At 37.0% G+C, this 17,726-nt stretch overlaps 2 protein-coding genes across 3 annotated transcripts in view; one reads left to right on the top strand and one right to left on the bottom strand.

The window, feature by feature from the left end:
• Nucleotides 1-17,726, bottom strand: part of Apoa2 (apolipoprotein A2) — a 450,260-nt gene that overhangs the window by 76,421 nt on the left and 356,113 nt on the right. The window lies entirely within an intron of this gene.
• The window catches only part of Sdhc (succinate dehydrogenase complex subunit C), a 30,721-nt gene that overhangs the window by 11,912 nt on the left and 1,083 nt on the right, over nt 1-17,726 (top strand). For both annotated transcript variants that reach the window (XM_074047649.1, XM_020169733.2), the window contains 2 exons: nt 125-186; nt 16,301-16,464. In XM_074047649.1, the coding sequence (XP_073903750.1) occupies nt 125-186; nt 16,301-16,464 (226 nt within the window). The remainder of the gene's footprint in view (nt 1-124; nt 187-16,300; nt 16,465-17,726) is intronic.

Below are 17,726 nucleotides of genomic sequence, written 5' to 3'. Positions count from 1 at the left end.
AATAATAAAAGAAAAAGAAAAAAAAATAATAAATAGTGCCCATTTCAGAATTATATTTCCTTAGCCAAGATGAACTCTACTATGGGACTTTCCTCTTTACAATTGTTTTTATGTTTCTTTGTAGTTGGCCTCTTCCTATGATAATGTCTGCTAGCCACCGTGGCACTGGTATGGCAATGAGTGGAGGTATGTATGTGCATTTTTATTTACACACATGTGAGTGCATGCACACACGCACGCAAACACCCCACACTTCTTTTAAGAACTGCCATTTTGAGCTGGAGGTTTGGCTTGAGGGTTAGAGTGCTAGCATTGCAAGTGGAAAGCCCTGAGTTCAAAACCCTAGTCCCATCAAAAAAAAAAACAAACAAAAAACCTGCTGTTTCTGTGACTTTTGTCATTGGCTCCTTTACAATTATCAGCAACTTGATTTAGAGAGAGTGATGAGTCCCTTAAAGTTACCATTCATTCATTCCTTTAACAACTATGCATTCCCACAATGCTCAGATTCTTTTCTTAGCAGAATTTTCACTCATTTTGTAGCAGTCCCTGATACTATATTTATTAAAACTAGAGCAGAGATTGAAATATAATAAAAATGAGCTAACTGACTGACTGATAATGGAACATAGTCAAGGCCAAACATCAGCCTTATTTGTCCAGAAAACTTCGGTTTTAGCCTCCATTCTTTGTCACCTAGAATTATCAGGCCCCAGAAACAAACTAACAAATCTCACAAAGCCTTGGTTTATAGACCAGAGTATCTATTTATTCACTTATATAATGTGAAATAGAGATAATGAGTGAGTTATATACTGGTCTTAGACAACGAATATATCCTTTTCAGGTAGGAAGGTTTATTATATGGAGTTCAGATTATAATCAGGTTTCTGAGATCTATCTTTTCATAGTGAGGATATACTTTACAAGAGAATCAGCTAGATTGCTAAATTTTTTCGGCTAGTGCTAGAGACATACACATATTTTGCTTTTTTTGTTTTCCATTGTCTAGTTTATAGCATGTTTTGCTCCCTTATCTTCAATAAAACCAAAAACTAGGTTAGGTTCCTTAAATACATACTCTCAAAGCCTTGTAAATTTTCCCATTCCTAATACTCATCACAGTTGTAATTTACTTTTTTATTGTCTTAAATTTTTATTTTTATTGGCAGTACTGGGGCTTAAATTCAGGGCTTTGTGTTTACTAGCCAAGTGTGCTACCTCTTGAGCCATGATTCCAACCCTCATTGTGTGTCTTAACTGAATTGTATGTTCACTGAGAACATCTGTGTATATTTTTCTTTTTATCACCTATTATGGTGCCTACAGTGCAGTAGATACTAAATCTTTTCAAAATGAATACTACAGTTTTCCATTAACATGCTTTCAATTATTTATTTATTTGTTATTTGTTTTCTATATTTCTTTCTCTTTTTTTGGTGGTACTGGGGATTGAACCCAGAGCCTCGAGCATATTAGGCACCACTGAGCTGTATCCCTAGTCCTATTTTTTAATTTAATGTTTTAAAATTTTATTTATTAGTATTATAGTTGTACCAGGGGTACATTGTGACATTCACAAAAAGTACTTACTATATCTTAGTTAGAATTACCCCCTCCATCTTTCTCATTTATACCTCTCTCCCTTCTCCTCCTGTTTTTCAAACTTAGGTTCAGTTTGTAATTTTTCAGGTTCAGTTTCAGGTTCGGTTTGTATATTTTCAGACTCTGGGGGTGTCTGATTTTGCTCCCCTGTATACTGACTGTAATAACTACCTAACTAATTTTTGGGTTGGTGAACACATTCACATGATGGGAAGGTTGTGCCCCTCAGCTACATGGGGACAGAAGCTCCCAGACCTGGGACTCTTCTAGACCTTGCCCTGTATACCTCTTCATTTGTCTGGTCTGTATCCTTTATAATAAATTACAGTAAACATAAAAAAAACAAAACTACTTCACTAGTATTATACTTCAATACTGGTACTTCTGTATTATGTAATTACTAGTTTCATTGAAAGCTATTTAAGTTAGAGGGAGCAAGAAGAGATTATTGGGCATTAGAGTGCAGTATAGGTAAATCTGAGTTTGTTCTCTTTGTCAGTCTCCGTGGGATATCTGGGGAGCTTATGCTCTCTCCAAACAAAGGTGACCCAGCCCTTAAATAGCTATAGGAAAAACAAATGCAAACTAAGATTGGCAACATGCTTTGTAAAAGAAATGTACCTTTGAGATAGAGGAGTAAAAGGAGATAAACAATTCACTGTGATAACTTTAGTAACAAGTATGGAACCCCAGAGGAGGAACCAACAAATACTTTGAAGTAGTTGGATAGCTTGAAAGAGGGATGAAGAGGAGAACTCTTGAAAGAAGGGTGAAGAGGAACTCTTGTAGTTCTGTGTAGAAAATTTGGCCATCTTCTGCACGGCGTCTGGATCCACATGGCACTGCATGGAGGGAATGGAAACAACCCAGAGTCACAGGGTAATGCTGATGTGGTCTGCTTGCTTGAGCCTGATGTTAATGGGAGAAGTGATAGAAGATAAGACTGGAAAGTGGGCCAGACAGTGAAGTACTTTGGCTGCCATTCAAAATTGGAGCTTGGTTCAACTGTTGGTAAGCCAATGGTTCATGTTCTCTTCCTTGGATCCATTGAGAGGACAAGCTGGCCTAGACAAATCCATGATAAGTTATTATTCAGGCTCTGGAGATTTTGTGGCTAATATATAAAATTTAAAAAGCATGGTAACAGTAGTTTGACTTCGAAATAGTATTATTGAAAAAACTTTACAAACAATGCTTTAAAAGATGGGAAGAGGCTAATAGCACTCTCGCATTACTTAGGTTCTATAAGGATTAAAATACTCTGGATTTTTTGTAATGACAGTATAAAAATCTGATAAAATTAGATAAATTCCTTTAGAATGGCAAGTAGCTGGATCTGCAATAATGAGTGAGACTGGGAAAGGGTAAATAACAGGATGAAACACATCAATGAAAAGCATTAGACTAGGAAGAGAAAAATAATGGTGCTAAACAACAGTTATTTGTCAAATGTAACTCTTATTGAGCTATACAGTTAACTTAAATATATGTTTTGGGTCATCTTTAAAGACAGGTCAAATTGGAGAGTCGGAAGTTCAGGGAAAGATTTCTGGAATCCATAGGCAAACTTACTGCTTAGGCAGCCAGCCTTTTTTCTAGAAAAGCCAAATGGCATACAGTTTTATAAAGTAACTAATGACCTCTGAAATTGCTGCTTTTTTTCTTCTGGGTTTTTCTTGAGTTGGATCATTGATTATTAATTTTCAAATGTGATTTGTAATACTTTAGGAATCCTGATAATTCCACACTGAGTCAATATAGAGAAAGTGAAAAAAGCACATATTTTCCAATGAAACACATCTGAGTTTAGGCCCTACTCTGTCAGTTAAGGAGCTATCAGATCTTGAACAAGTTATTTGACCTCCCTGAGCCTCAGATTTTTTTGTCTACTGGTGTTTATAATATATTTTTCTTATACACAAGGGCAATTAAAATTCAGAGATCATAAAACTAATATAAATTCTTACACAACAGATGTTTTGCTATTTTTTAAAAATTTTTTAAAAATTAGGATAAATTAATTGTATGGGGGGATTCATTATGACAGTTCCAAATAGGCTTGTATTGTACATTGATTAGGTTGCCCCACCAGCTCTCTCCCTCAACCCCCTCCCCACCCTATTTCAGGTAATTGCAAGAGTTTTCATTGTTCTGTTTCATATATGTTTGTTGAAGAAAACTAAAAGTTTGTGGATATGTCACTGAGCTTTATAGAACAGCTCAAAACCTTAGGCAAAATTCCAAAGTCATCAAAATGTATATATTAAAAATGTATAAATTTTTTTGTTATACTTCAACAAAACTAAAATTAATGAAGGTGATCTAAGTGTGTTAGAGACATAGGACTAGATGTAATTGAAATTAAGTAAGGCAAAAATCTAGTTGGTAGTACTCTATTTCAGGGTGCAAATGCACAGCTTATGGGCCATATTTGGCTAACAGATATCTTTTTTTGGTCATACTATGATTAAAAAACAATAGAATTTGAGTCCTTTGCCCAATTTTTAATCTAGTTGTTTTCTTGCTACTGTGTTGTTCTAGTATTTTCTGGATATTAACTCCCTTGTCTAATAATACAGTTTGCAAATATTTTCTCCCCTTCTGTAAGTTGTCTCTTTGGCCTGTTTTAAAATGGTTTTGCTGTTGTAAAACCATTTTAGTTTGATGTAATCCCATTTGTCTCTTCTTTGCTTTTGTTCCCTGTGCTTTCAAGTTTTTTAATCCAAAAAAATTCTTGACCCGACCAATGTCATGGAGCATTTGCCAAGTATTTTCTTCCAGTAGTTTCAAAGTTTTGGATAGGGTGACTATAATTAACAAAAATGCATTGCATATTTCAAAGTATCTAAAAGAGAAGATTTGGAATGTTTTCACCACAAATAAAAAAGAAGTAGAATTTGAATGCCTTTAGGTAGAAATGTACACCTGCCCATTCCTAACAGTTCTTTAATGAGCCCACCAGTGTTTATTGCCTTCATGACCTTATGCTCAGCTTGATTCACACATTTGTGGCATTGCTGCGGTTTGAACTCAGAGCTTCACACTTTGTAGGCAGGTGCTCCAGCTTGAGCCATGCCTCCAGCTTGATTCACACATTTGCTTGATTTTTGTAGGCATGGGGTTTGGTCTGCTTACTGGGAAGGACAAAGGATGGGGGAGTAACAGTGAGAAAGGAATGGATAGTCAGAAGCATAGAAAGGGCCAAAAATGAAGATCCAGATGTTTATTCTCTAGAGTACAAAGGAGTGATACATTAAACCTGTGGGACACAACATTTTCAGGTCAGTGGAATTTTTGTTGGTTTTTTTTTTTTTTTGCAATACTGGGGTCTGAACTCAAGAAGTATATTCTTTTTTTGTTTGTTTATTACTCAGTTTATTTTTTATTTTATCGATTTTACATTTACTCCCATGTGTATACATTACTTGGGCAAGAAGTATATTCTTATAACACCTAGGTGATTCTGATTTATAGGCCTCACTGTGGCCTGGATGACATTTCTCTCAAAATTATTTCCTCCATTTGCTCTGAGTTGTTAATTTTCTTATGATCTGCTTATTTTTAGATCAGCTTTCTAGCCCTTGGATTTTGGTTCTTGGAAGTGTATCCCACAGTGTATATTAACCCATTGCAGTCTATTTTATATATTTTAGTCTCAGTTTAGACAAGACTAAAGACCAGATAGGCTTTGGACTGTAGAAAATGCATCAAGAGTTCTTGTCACCTTTGAGATCCCTTGAGAGATCTTAAGAAAGGTAGCTTTCCTTTCAATCTGCTAGATCATCATTTCCTGTTCTACTTATAATAATGCCTAGTTAAAATTGTGAAAATTTAATTAAATACTTCATATAAAGTTTCTGTTACAGACCTAGTGGTGATTGTTATTTACATTAATAATTAGAATAGCTAAACTTACACCTCTCAAAAAATGTCTGATCATCTGTAGTTAAGAATTTCATTCTCAGCCCACTGCACATCATGACTGCTTTGTTTTATGCATTACCAAGATGGGATGACTTGGGAAAACTGATTGTTTACAGAAGACAAAAATGCTTCTCAGAAAATACTACTGACCCTGAGAGAGGTTAGCAGGGAAGCAGATGGACAGAATATGTCATGATGAGATTAGTGTGACAACACTTTAGATAAAAAGACAATCAGGTGCTATCAGCTTCATCACTTGGACAGCTTTACCAAGGCTCTTTTAGATGTTTCCATTTTCATTTTCGGTGACATCTTTAGGGGCTCGCTAGGAAGAAGTGTCTGAAAGAGCTCTTGATAGCTCTAGAAGTGACAGTAGGACTTACTGACAATTGCACAGTTCTATATATAGCACTTAACTGCAGTGGAGCCAGCAGGAGCTGGTCTTGGCAGCCAAGCAAAAACACCATTTAATTTTTCTTAGTGATTAGATAGGAGAGCTTTAGTGGCTTTGTTTTTCCTAATTTTTTTCACTGTTAGAGGAGTCTATTCTGGCACTCAGGTTCTAGGGCTACGGGCTGTTTCCTGATTCCTAATATACTGAACATCAGAGGAAGATTTAGGAAATCTTGTATTTAATTTGTTCTTACATGTTTTTCATGATATAATGAAGAACACTTAGAAATTTTTTTTTTTTTAATTTGAACTAGTAGGCCTTTTCTTTGTATTGGGGTTTGAACTTAGGACCTTGCACTTTCAAGAAACACTGGCCTCTTATTTCTTATTTGAGTTCCATACCTGTCATACTTGATTTGTCAGTCATTGGTGATGAGTAGCCACTGAGACCCAATAAATAATGCAGCCCTGTCAGACATTATAATGTTCCTCCTTTTTCTTCCACATAGGGAGATGGTCTTCCAAAGTTCATAATATTACAACACTGTAACCATAATCTGTTTATTCATAGTTACAGGAAAAATGGTTATTCCCTTAGAAAAAGTCAGATTCTGAGTAATAAACATAGTTGGTTAGAATTTAATAAAAATTTCATCTAGAAATTGAGCTCATTGATCAAGAGAAATCTTTGAAGCTTTTTAAATTTCTGTTTTTATTAGCATATTATCATTATACTGGAGGTACATTGTAACATTTATGAAAGTGCATACAATATATCTTGGATTTATCTCCTCTTATCATTCTTTATCCCCCTTCCTGAAGCTTTTGAATGCTTTGAAATTGCCTTCAGGCTTCCCCATGTAGCTAGGACGATAGGCACATGACCCCACACCCAGCCATTTGTTGAGGTAGGGGTCTGGCAAAGTTTTTTTGCCCAGGCTGGCCACAAACCAACATCCTGTCAAGGAACTGGGATTATAGGCTTGAGCAACTGCCACTGCCATCTGGCCCATATCAGATCTTGACGTAATGATTAGTAGAACCTGGCTTTAGGGATAGATGAGCAAAATATGGGATATACCTAAGATTAGGTTGGTTTATCAAAAACTAAGCTAGAGCAAAATATAACTCAGAATTTGTTTTTGTTGGGAAAATGCAAAAGCATGACTTGAAGGCTTAAAACCTATGGATGCTAAGCAGGTTAATGAGTAAAGCAGATGAATGAAGCTATCCAAATGAAATTCATAGCTGTCTCTTTTCCACTTTTGATAGACATTGGTATAAGAAATACTTTACTTTTTTTCTTTACTAAAGCAATAAAGTGTTAACAGTTACAATTGACATTTAGTTCATTGTCAATGCTTCTCAGAAGTACTGAGTATTGGAGAATTCTGGCTTCCTAAGAGGAGACCATTGATACATATCTTCAGCTGATTGTTGTCATGCAGAAATGCAGACCCGGTGTTTCTAGATAATTCCCATAAAGAGAGCAGAAAGATGGATTTTTACATGAAGTATTCTTGTATTTTAAGGACAGTAGCTTCTTTAAATATTAAACAAACAAACAAAAAACATTGTGAGCCAAACTACATGACTAAATATGCATTAGGCTGAGGGCCACCAGTTGACTTCTAGCTTAAGGCAAAGAAGACTTCAGACTTCAGAAGAAGAAAAGAAGATTTCTGTCTTTCTCAACAGTGGTCATTTTTTTAAGAATGAACTTTTTAGAATAACATAACAGTCTTTCATTTAATGCATGCTTTCTATTTTCTATGTCTTTTTTTGTTTTTGTTTTTGGTGGGACTGGGGTTTGAACTTAGGGCTTTGTGCTCGCAAAGCAAGTGCTCTGTCACACATCTAGTCCAGTCCATTTTACTCTGGTTATTTTGAAGACAGGGATCTAGTGAACTGTTTGTCCAGACTGGCCTTGAACTGAGATCCTCCTGATCTCAGCCTCCCAAGTAGCTAGGATTACAGATGTGAGCCACCAAGCTCCTGTGTCCTTCTTGACCCTCTCTAATCAGTTTCACTTCATATCTTTCTTCATACTGTGCAGTTTGAAGGGATATATGAAAAAGGTTAGCTGATTGCCCAGTCTCATCCTCTGCTGTATTGGCTAAGAAATTTGATTCTATTGGTGTATTATTGTTTATTTAGCTTTGTGGACTGATTCACCAGGATTGTTGTTCTATCCAGTTTTAATTTCCAGTAAGAGGGGGCTAGGGCTATAGCTAGGTGGTAGAGTATGTACTTTACATGTGTGAGGGCCTGGATTTGAGCCCCAGTACTACAAATAAAAAAAACATACAGTAAGAAGGGTAGTTAAATTTCCCAGTACTTTTTCCTGATGTGAACATTTTCTTCCTACAGGCATAGGTGTCCCTGTATGGGACATCACATTATAAGCCTGAAGTTATTTGTTAATCAGAAATCAGAGCAAGAAGAATTAAATTGAACCACCCTAATAGCTGATATCATTGTTGATATACATCCATTTGTACTCTGTGTTTTCTGCTATGTGTACTTGATGTTGCTGTAACTGTACAAGGCACTTTTTTTCCTCTGGATAATACTAAGGATATACTGCCTAATTTTTCTAAGTGGATCTATTTTTTTCTTTCCCCTTGGATTAAACTCAGAGACTTGTATGTGCTGGGTAAATGCTCTACTACTGAGATCATGTTAGCACATGTCATTTTCTTTTAAGAACAAAACAAAGAGTAATGAATAAGACTTTTTTTGGGGGCAGGGAAAGCAAAGTTTTATTAGGACACCATTGAAAGGGGATAGAATGGCAGGCACCTACACAAAGGAGCATAGTACCAATAGATATGACCTTTCTTGTCTAAAAATCACAGTTCCAAGTGTGTCACCTTGAGTTCAATTAGATTTCCTTGATATGATTTTGAATACTTTACTTTTTATTAATTATAAATTGGCAGTTTATAATTGTATATATTTGTGAGGTACAAAGTGATGCTACATTTATTAATAGTGTGGAATAAGTAAATCAAGCTAATAAATATATGTATCACCTCAAATACTTAATCATTTTTTGTCATGAGAACATTTGAAATTTATTTTCTTAGCAATTTTGAAATGTACAGTGTACTGCAATTAATATACAGACCACACTGTACAGTAGATCTCAAAAAAAAAAAAACCACAAAAACCCAACAACCCTATTCCTTCTAAGATTCTGAACCCTTTGACTATCATCTTCCCTTTCCCCCTACCCACTCTGTGTGGCCACTGTTCTACTCTCTACTTCTGTTAGTTTATTTTAGATCTCACATATAAGTGAGAACACATTGCATTTGTCTTTCTGTGCCTTGACTATTTCGCTTAATATGACATCCTCCCAGTTCCATCCACATTGTCACAAATGTCCTTTTTAAACACTGAATAGTATTCCATCGAGTGTATATACACTGTTTGACTTTAATGTTTTAGACACTTAAATCACTTTCATAACTTGGCTATTTTACATAGTGAATGTGGAAGTACAGACATATCTGTAACAAAGTAACTTTAAATCTTTTGGGCAAATACTCAGAAGTGGGATTGCTAGGTCATGTGGTATTTCTGTTTTTTATTTTTTTGAGGAAACTCCATGCAGTTTTGCTTGAGCCACACCTTCAGTCCATTTTGCTCTGGTTATTTTGAAGATGGGGTCTTGTAAACTATTTGCCTGGGCTGGCCTTGAACCTCGATCCTCTGGACCTCAGCCCTCTGGACCTCAGCCTAGGATTAAGCAAGTGGCTAGGAGTACAGGCATGAGGAGCTATCAGCAAGTAGCTACTGCTATAGTTTTTTTTTTTGTGGTACTGGGGCTTGAACTCAGGTCCCACACCTTGAGCAACTCTACCAGCCCTTTTTATGTTAGGTATTTTTGAGATAGGGTCTTGATAACTTATTCACCTGGGCTGGCATCGAACTGCGATTCTCCTGATCTCTGCCTCCTGAGTAGCTAGGATTACAGGTGTGAGCCACTGGTGCCCTGCTGTAGTTTTGATCAATAAACATTCAGTACTTGGTTTGTGCTGATCACTATAGTAATTGCTGTGATAATTCAAAGATGAGTAAGTCACACTTCATGTCCCCAAGGAATTTATGGTTGTGTGGAATTTCTATTTCTCTTTCAACTATACTGTCCCAGGAGTTACCCCATCTATACATAAACTTCACTTAGACCTGGGCATGGTGGTGCATAGTTATAATCCCAGCACTAAGGAGGCTGAGGCAGAAGGACCACAAGTTCAAGGTCAGTCTGGGGCTTAGAGACCCTATCTCAAAAAAAGAAAAGTTCATTTATCACTTCTTTGCAAATGATTGATTCTCAAATCTATTTTTCAAAATTAGAACTCATCTAGCTTTATAGCTTTATCCAGCTGCTTATTGAACATTTCACTTTGAAATTTCTTAAGCACTTCAAACTCAAACATACTCTAAATCGGACCTATTTTGTCTCTTCCCCAAATATCAGCATCAATCCCTAAACAAATCAAAACTCAGCTCAACTAAAAATAGCCTGCATTTTCTTTGTTCCTTATGCTGATGAAGGGCATTATCTAGTAGCTCATACAAACATCATACACCGTCCTTGACTTATCTCCAGAATTTGTGTGTCCTTTATATCTTTTTTAGTTGTCCTTTCTTTATTTTCCATGTTACTATCTTAGGTGAAACTATTATCACTTTATCATCTAAGACTTAGAATGAACTTGACTTTGTTTTTTTTTTTTGGGCAACAACACAGGTTTGAACTTAAGGCCTCATGCTTGCTAGGCCAGTGCTCTTACAACTTGAGCTACTCCACCACCAACCTTTTCTTGTGATGGGTTTTTTCTGTTTCCCAGGCACTGGCTTCAAGCTGTTTGAACTGTTTGCCAGGCGTGGGCTTCAAGCCACAATCCTCCTGATTTCTGCCTTCTGAGTGGCTAGTATTGCAGGCGTGAGCCAGCAGGGCCCAGCTGATCATGGTTTTCTCTTCAAACTTCCTGCCTCCTTTCTTACTCTTCTGTTTTGCTGCCAGGTTGATCTTTTTAAAGGACATACCTGCTCTTATCACTGGAGCTTAAATTCTTTAGTGACTGTCTATTTCCATTCAGGATGGCAATATTTGGTCCAAGTAATCCTCCCCTCCTACTAAAGCCATGGTACATCCTTTCCATATGTGATATGGGTCAGAATTCTTATCACTGTTGCACTTTAGGCAGACATTTCTAATTCATAGGAATTGGCACTAAGGTGAATTCTATTTGCTTGGCACCAAGATGAAATTTACTTGTCATTCTTGACTGAAAGGACCAAGTTTAAACTCAGTAGTTCACATAAGACCCTTTATGATTGAACATCATACCCTGTTCCTTCCTCAAAACTCAGTGTAAATACACCTCTGAAAAAAGCCTTTTGGGATACTCTTCTTCTCCTACCAGATGGATTTTGATTCTTTTACTTTGTATTTCATGGCATGCTGGGTGCACACACACACATTTGTAGTAGTATTCATCATCCTGTACTGTAAAATGGTTTATTTAAATGTCTGCCTACTAGATTGTAAGCTCTTGAGGGCAGAGACCAAGTCTTGGTTTTTTCCTTCCACAAATTTAGCACATAGTACGCTTTTAGTAATTGTCAGTGAAAGAAGTAAAAGAGTGTATGTTTGCTACATTTGACAACAGAGTAGAACAAATATCCAGAAGTTATATTCTCAGCATCCTTGTCTCCATTCCCTATCATTTATGAATGTTTCATGTTTATTAATATCTTTGAGCTGGGTAGTGGTGGCTCATGCTTGTAATACTGGCTACTTGGGAGGCTGAGATCAGGAGGATAGAGGCTGGAGGCCAGCCTGGGTGAACAGTTTGAGAGACTCCATGTCCAAAAATAATCAGTGCAAAATGGATTGGAAATGTGGCTTAAGTGGTAAGCCCTGAGTGCAAAGCCCAGTTCCAGCAAAAAAAAAAAAAAAAGATCTTGGAAAGAATTCATATAACCATCTCAGTAACATTGCTATTAGACAGTTCCTTGTAGTTGAATTGTAATGATTTTGACTTCAGTGGAATTGAAAAAGTAAGTGCTTATTAAAACGATCCTTATTAAAATCATTGTTAAAATGGTTTTCAACAAGTGTGCCTTTTCATCCTACTGTCTAGAATTACTCTATAATTGAGCCACAGTTACTGATGAAAACATGTCAGGGTAGAAACTAGGTAACAACTATTATGGTAGATACTCTTTCTTTTAACAGCCTTTTGGAGATGTAATTCCCATACCAACATGCAATTCACATATTTAAAATGTATAATTCAGTGGTTTTTTTAGTATATTAACAATATTAACAGTTACGCCACAATCACCAAGGTAAATTTTAATTATTCCCCCACCCCCTGCTTTTTTTTTTCTTTTTTGGTGATACTGGGGTTTGATCTCAGAGCCTCATGCTTTCTAGGTAGGTGCTGTACTACTTGAGCCACTTGGCTGGTTGTTTTTTGTGTTGGGTGTTTTTGAGATAGAGTCTCTCAAGCTATTTGCCCAGGCTGGCTTTGAACTGGGATCTTCTTATGTTTGTCTCCTGCGTAGCTAGGGTTACAGGTATGAGCCACCAGTGCCTGGCAAGATATTTTTATTACTCCGCAAAGAAACCCCATATCCATTAGCAGTCACTCCCTATGCATGCACCCCCTCCCATCCTCCTCAGACCCTAGGGAATCACTTAACTACTCTCTGTCTATAGCCTTGCCTATTCTGAACATTTTCTATAAATGGAATAGTACGTGGTTGTTTGTGACTGGCTTCTTTTACTTAGCATACTTTCAAAGTTCATCCATGTTGTAGTCTGTATCAGTACTTCATTTCTTTTTAAGACTGAAAAATACTCCTTTGTGTGGGTATACCATTTAATTTACTTATTCTTCAATTGATAAACATTTGGATCATTTCCACTTTTTGGCTCTTCTGAATAATGCTGCTGTGATCATTTTTGTACACATTTTTTAATGGAAATATGTTTCATTTCTTTTTGATACATACCTAGGAGTGAAATTGCTGCATCCTATGGTAATTCTGTGTTTAACATTTTGAGAAGCTGCCCTATTGTTTTCTGAAGTAACTGCAGCATTACATTCCCACAGCAATGAATGCAGGTTCCAATTTCTCCACATCCTCGCTAACACATTATCTCTCTTTTAATATTTATTATGTATTATAACATTTTAGTAGATGTCAAGTGGTCTCACTGTGGTGTTGATTTGCATTTCCCTAATGGCTAATGATATTGAGCATCTTTTCATATATTTACTGACCATTTATCTTTGGAGAGATACCTATTTAGATCCTTGACTCATTTAAAAATTGGGTTATCTTATTATTGAGTTGTAAAAGTTCTTCATTCTTTTTTGACGTTTTGAAATAGGGTTGGTCTTATTATATAGCCCATATTGGTCTAGAGTTCACTATGTATTCCAGCTCAGGCTGGCCTTGAACTTGTGATACTTCTGCCTCCGCCTCCCAAGTGCTGGGATTTTGAGTGTGTGCCACCACACCCAGCATCTTCATATATTCCTTGTGTGTGTGTGTGTGTGTGTGTGTGTGTGTAAAACATTTAATCTTACAATATTGGCCAGGTGCAGAGGCTTTTACTCCTGTAATCCATCTGCTTGGGTGGTGGAGATTAGGAAGGTAATGGTTTGAGGGCAGGTAATTATCAAAACTCCATCTCAGTAAGTCAGACATAGTGATGCATGCCTGTGAGCACAGCTACAGCAGAAGGCCTTTGACAGGAGGATCAGAGTTTGAGGCTTACTGTGAACAAAAAATGCAAGATCTTACTTGAAAAGTAAGTAAAGCAAAAACAGGCTGGGGGGCGTGACTTAAGTGGCAGACCACCAACCTAGCAAGCATGAAGCCCTGAGTTCAAACTCTAATACCACCAAAAAAAAAAAAAAAGTTGACATTACAATACATAAAATAGGTATTATAAATTGCACATAGTGTACTCTGTAGCTGCTAGAATTAATTTTTCTTTCTTTCATTTTAGAAACACTGTAACTCACACTGTGGTTAAGACTTTATCCTTGAAAAAAATCCATGTTCTATCACAGTGATGTATGGTCAGACTTAATGGTCAGTACCAATTGTTAGATACTTGGATTAACTCATAATCAGTTCTATTGCAAAAAAGACCCTGTACACATTTTTTTTTGGTCGGTTCTGTACCTTAACAGCTACCCAACACATCATTTGCAGAAACTTGTATCATGAGAAGCAAGAAACACCACCCATCCCTGCTGGATATTAGCAACTTGTCACATCAGAGCTACATTGTTCATATCACTGAAGTCTGCGTACAGTCACTTTTTCCCATTCATCCTGAGTGGATGACTTAAGTACAAATACAGCATAATATAAACATTTTATTACAAAAGAAAGTCAAAGTATTTTACAGAATTTATTGCAAAACTCCAAAAAAACTGATTTCATTTAAACACTCTCTCCCCATATCCCGAGAGCCAATTGAATGCCTTTGGTCATGATGGTGACTCTCTTAGCTTGAGTGGCACACAGATTAGTATCTTCAAACGCACCCACCAGATATGCTTCACTAGCCTTCTGAAGCACACCGGTAGCTGCATTCTGAAATCTCAAGTTGGTTTTGAAATCCTGAGCAATATCTCTCACTAACTGCTAGAAAAGGGCAGATGAGAAGCTCAGTCAATTTTTGGTAACAACAAACCTCTCAAAGCGCCATCATCAGGTCCTGGTAACCATAAGGTTTTTTTACCCTACAGGAAGGGGGAGCACTTTTCCTGGCAACTATAATGGCCAGGCAGTTACAAGGATTTTTTTTTTTTTTGTGGTGTTGGGGTTTGATCTCAGGACCTCATACTTGCTAGGCAGTCTTATAGTTTCAGCTACTCCACCAGCCCTAATGGCAAGGTATTTGGATGGGGGCTTTCCTACCAGTGAACTTAGTAGCATTGAGTTTGGTTCCAGTCACTTACTTTTACCCAAAACTGAAGTCTTAGCCCATATTCTCCTACCACCTGGCCACTGCTGCTGCCCAATGAAGAGCCACAGTTGCTGAGCAAAAGTAAGGCTGTACCTTCAATGAATGATCAAATCACTCTGCACTTTACATATTCTTAATAAAAATGCCTCATGTCTTTGTCCAGTTCTTCCTTCCCTTTCCGAATACCACCTATCTGCTTAAAAAAAAAAATCTCTTATCAAACACATGATTTACAAATATTTTCTCCCATTTTGTGGGTTGTCTTTTTATCTTTTGTTTTGTTTTGTGAAGTTTGGTCTTGCTATGTAGCCCAGACTGGCCTGGACCTGAGACCTGGGATTACAGGCATGCACCATTCTGCCTGGCTACTTTCATATATCATTTTCAGGACAAAAGTTTTTAACTTTCAGTCTGATTCTTCTGTTTTTTTTTTTTTTTTTTCCTCTTATGACTTACGGTTTTAGTGTCAAATCTAGGAAGCCACTGCCTACTCCAGGCTCATGAAGATTTATTACTATTTAAAGTTTTGGTTACAACCTTTTTAGTCTCTGACCCATTTTCATTTTTGTTTTGTTTTTAATGGTGCTACAGGGCTTTGAACTTAGGGCTTCTCATTTGCTAGGCAGGCACTCTACCACTTGAGCCACTCAGCCAGACCTTTTTTGTATTGAGTGAGTATTTTTGAGATAGAGTCTCATAAACTGTTTGTCTGGGGTGGCTATGAACCACAATCCTCCTGATTTCTACCTCCCTAATACTAGGATTATAGATGTGAGCCAGTGGCACCTGGATTTTTGTTTGTTTTTAAAAGAAAAATTTTTAGTGTTCACTTTTTTTGGGTTTGAACTCAGAACCTCACACTTTTGCTAGACAGGTACTCTTACCACTTGAGCCACTTTGCCAGCTCTTTTTTGTATTGCTTTTATTCCAAATAGAATCTCACAAACTATTTGCCTGAGACTTGGCTTTAAACCTCAGTCCTCCTGATCTCTGTCTCCTGAGTAGCCAGGATTAGAGGCGTGAGCCACCATCGAGATTTGAATGATTTGAAGTATTTGCTTATTCTACCTGGACTGAATATTGTTTTTACAATTGAGATGATGATACAGCAAATGAATGACTTCGAAACTGTTAGGTGTGATTTTTTTTTTATAGAGGAATAATGTATTATACTGTAAATTTAGATTACTATCAGAGTCCATGTCACCTGTCTTAAATAAACTTGAACATCAGTTTACATTTTCTCTATTTCAGAATGGTTTAAAATTGTATGAGATGCCATTAGCTGTCATTAACTCAGTTTTATGCTTTATATTAGTTGTAACTGCAGGATATTTGTGATGGGTTATTTGGTTTTCTCCTCAGTGGTCTCCCTTTTTGGCTTGTCAGCCCTGTTCCTCCCTTGGAACTTTGAGACTTACTTGGAATTTGTGAAGTCCCTGTATCTGGGGCCAGCACTGATCTACACAGCTAAGTTTGTACTTACCTTGCCTCTCACGTATCACATGTTCAATGGGATCCGACACTTGGTAAGTTAATTGTGGGTTTGCACATTTTCTGAATGAAGGGAGAGGGGAGACTGGGAATCCCTTGTCCTTTATTGCTGAGTTTAGTATTATTTTACTTCTTCCTTTAGGGTGCTGTGTATTAACCCAGGGTCTCATACATGCTTTTGAGCTACACTCCCAGTTCCCAGTGCTATTCTTAAGCTTAGTTACCTTTACTCGAGGACCTTTCCTCCAGGTGCTGTTGGGGAAATATCCCTTCTGCATTCCTTACCTGGCCAGGCAGGTACTTGAAGAGTCTTGGTGTGAACTTTTCCAGTTTTAAGAGGGATGTTATTAAAAGATACTCCTAAAACCAGATCATACATCTGGTATAGAAGGCATATTTAATAGATAAATATGAATTGGTACCAGTAATGTGTCAAGAACTGTTCTAGACAGTGGGAATTCAGTTATGAGCTAGATAAACACAATTACGCTTTCAGTCTAACATTCCTATCAACCCAGACTGACAAATCTGGCTGGACTCAAATATATTAACCTTTGTTATTTTAACATTAGATTGTGTTAAATATTTTTGTGTCTTTTGAATGATTGGAGGGAATGAGGACAACTTTAAAAAAAAATTGGTGCCAAGGATCTTAGGTTTTAATCTTAGATTTAGGAATCTGTTAGTGGAGTGAAAATTATCCGTGTTGCTCCTTCATGACCTTGGTGTCAGTTCAAAATTGGTGTTTTTCTTCTCGTTAAAAAGCTTAATCAGGCCTGCCCCAGATCAAAGATTAGTTCCTCTAGCATTTTAAGAGTTCCTATTTTGTGGTATCCCTTAACCCTAGTCTTACATTTTTCCCTAAGAAGACAATTAAAATTTTAGTTTTTCTGGTTTTCCATTACTTCTGAACCTGAGCCAACTGTGAAATGGATGTTATTGCCTTAATTTGACCTTTTATAACTTCCACATCAGCCTTAGAGACAAGCATCTTCTGGATTTTAGTCTGGTTCAATAGTAGTTTAACGGGTTTAAAAAAAAAAAAGAGAGACCAAATGACCTAATAAATTAACATCTCTGGAGGAGTGTTAGTTTTGATTTAAAATGACTTTTCATTTCCATTCTCCTGAGGGGGAGGGAGTAGACAGGGGAAGGCATTTCCATCAGTGATTTCTTATTCCACAAAACAAAGCTTCTCTAAAGAAAATCAGTTGAGCCAGGTGCTGGTGACTCATGCCTGTAATCCTAGCTACTCAGGAGGCAGAGATCAGGAGGATCGTGGTTTGAAGCCAGCCGG

Source organism: Castor canadensis, chromosome 11, assembly GCF_047511655.1.
Source record: "Castor canadensis chromosome 11, mCasCan1.hap1v2, whole genome shotgun sequence".
NCBI classification, from domain to species: Eukaryota; Metazoa; Chordata; class Mammalia; order Rodentia; family Castoridae; genus Castor; species Castor canadensis.
Note: the sequence above shows the minus strand (reverse complement) of the source record. Positions and strands in the feature narration are given on the sequence as shown.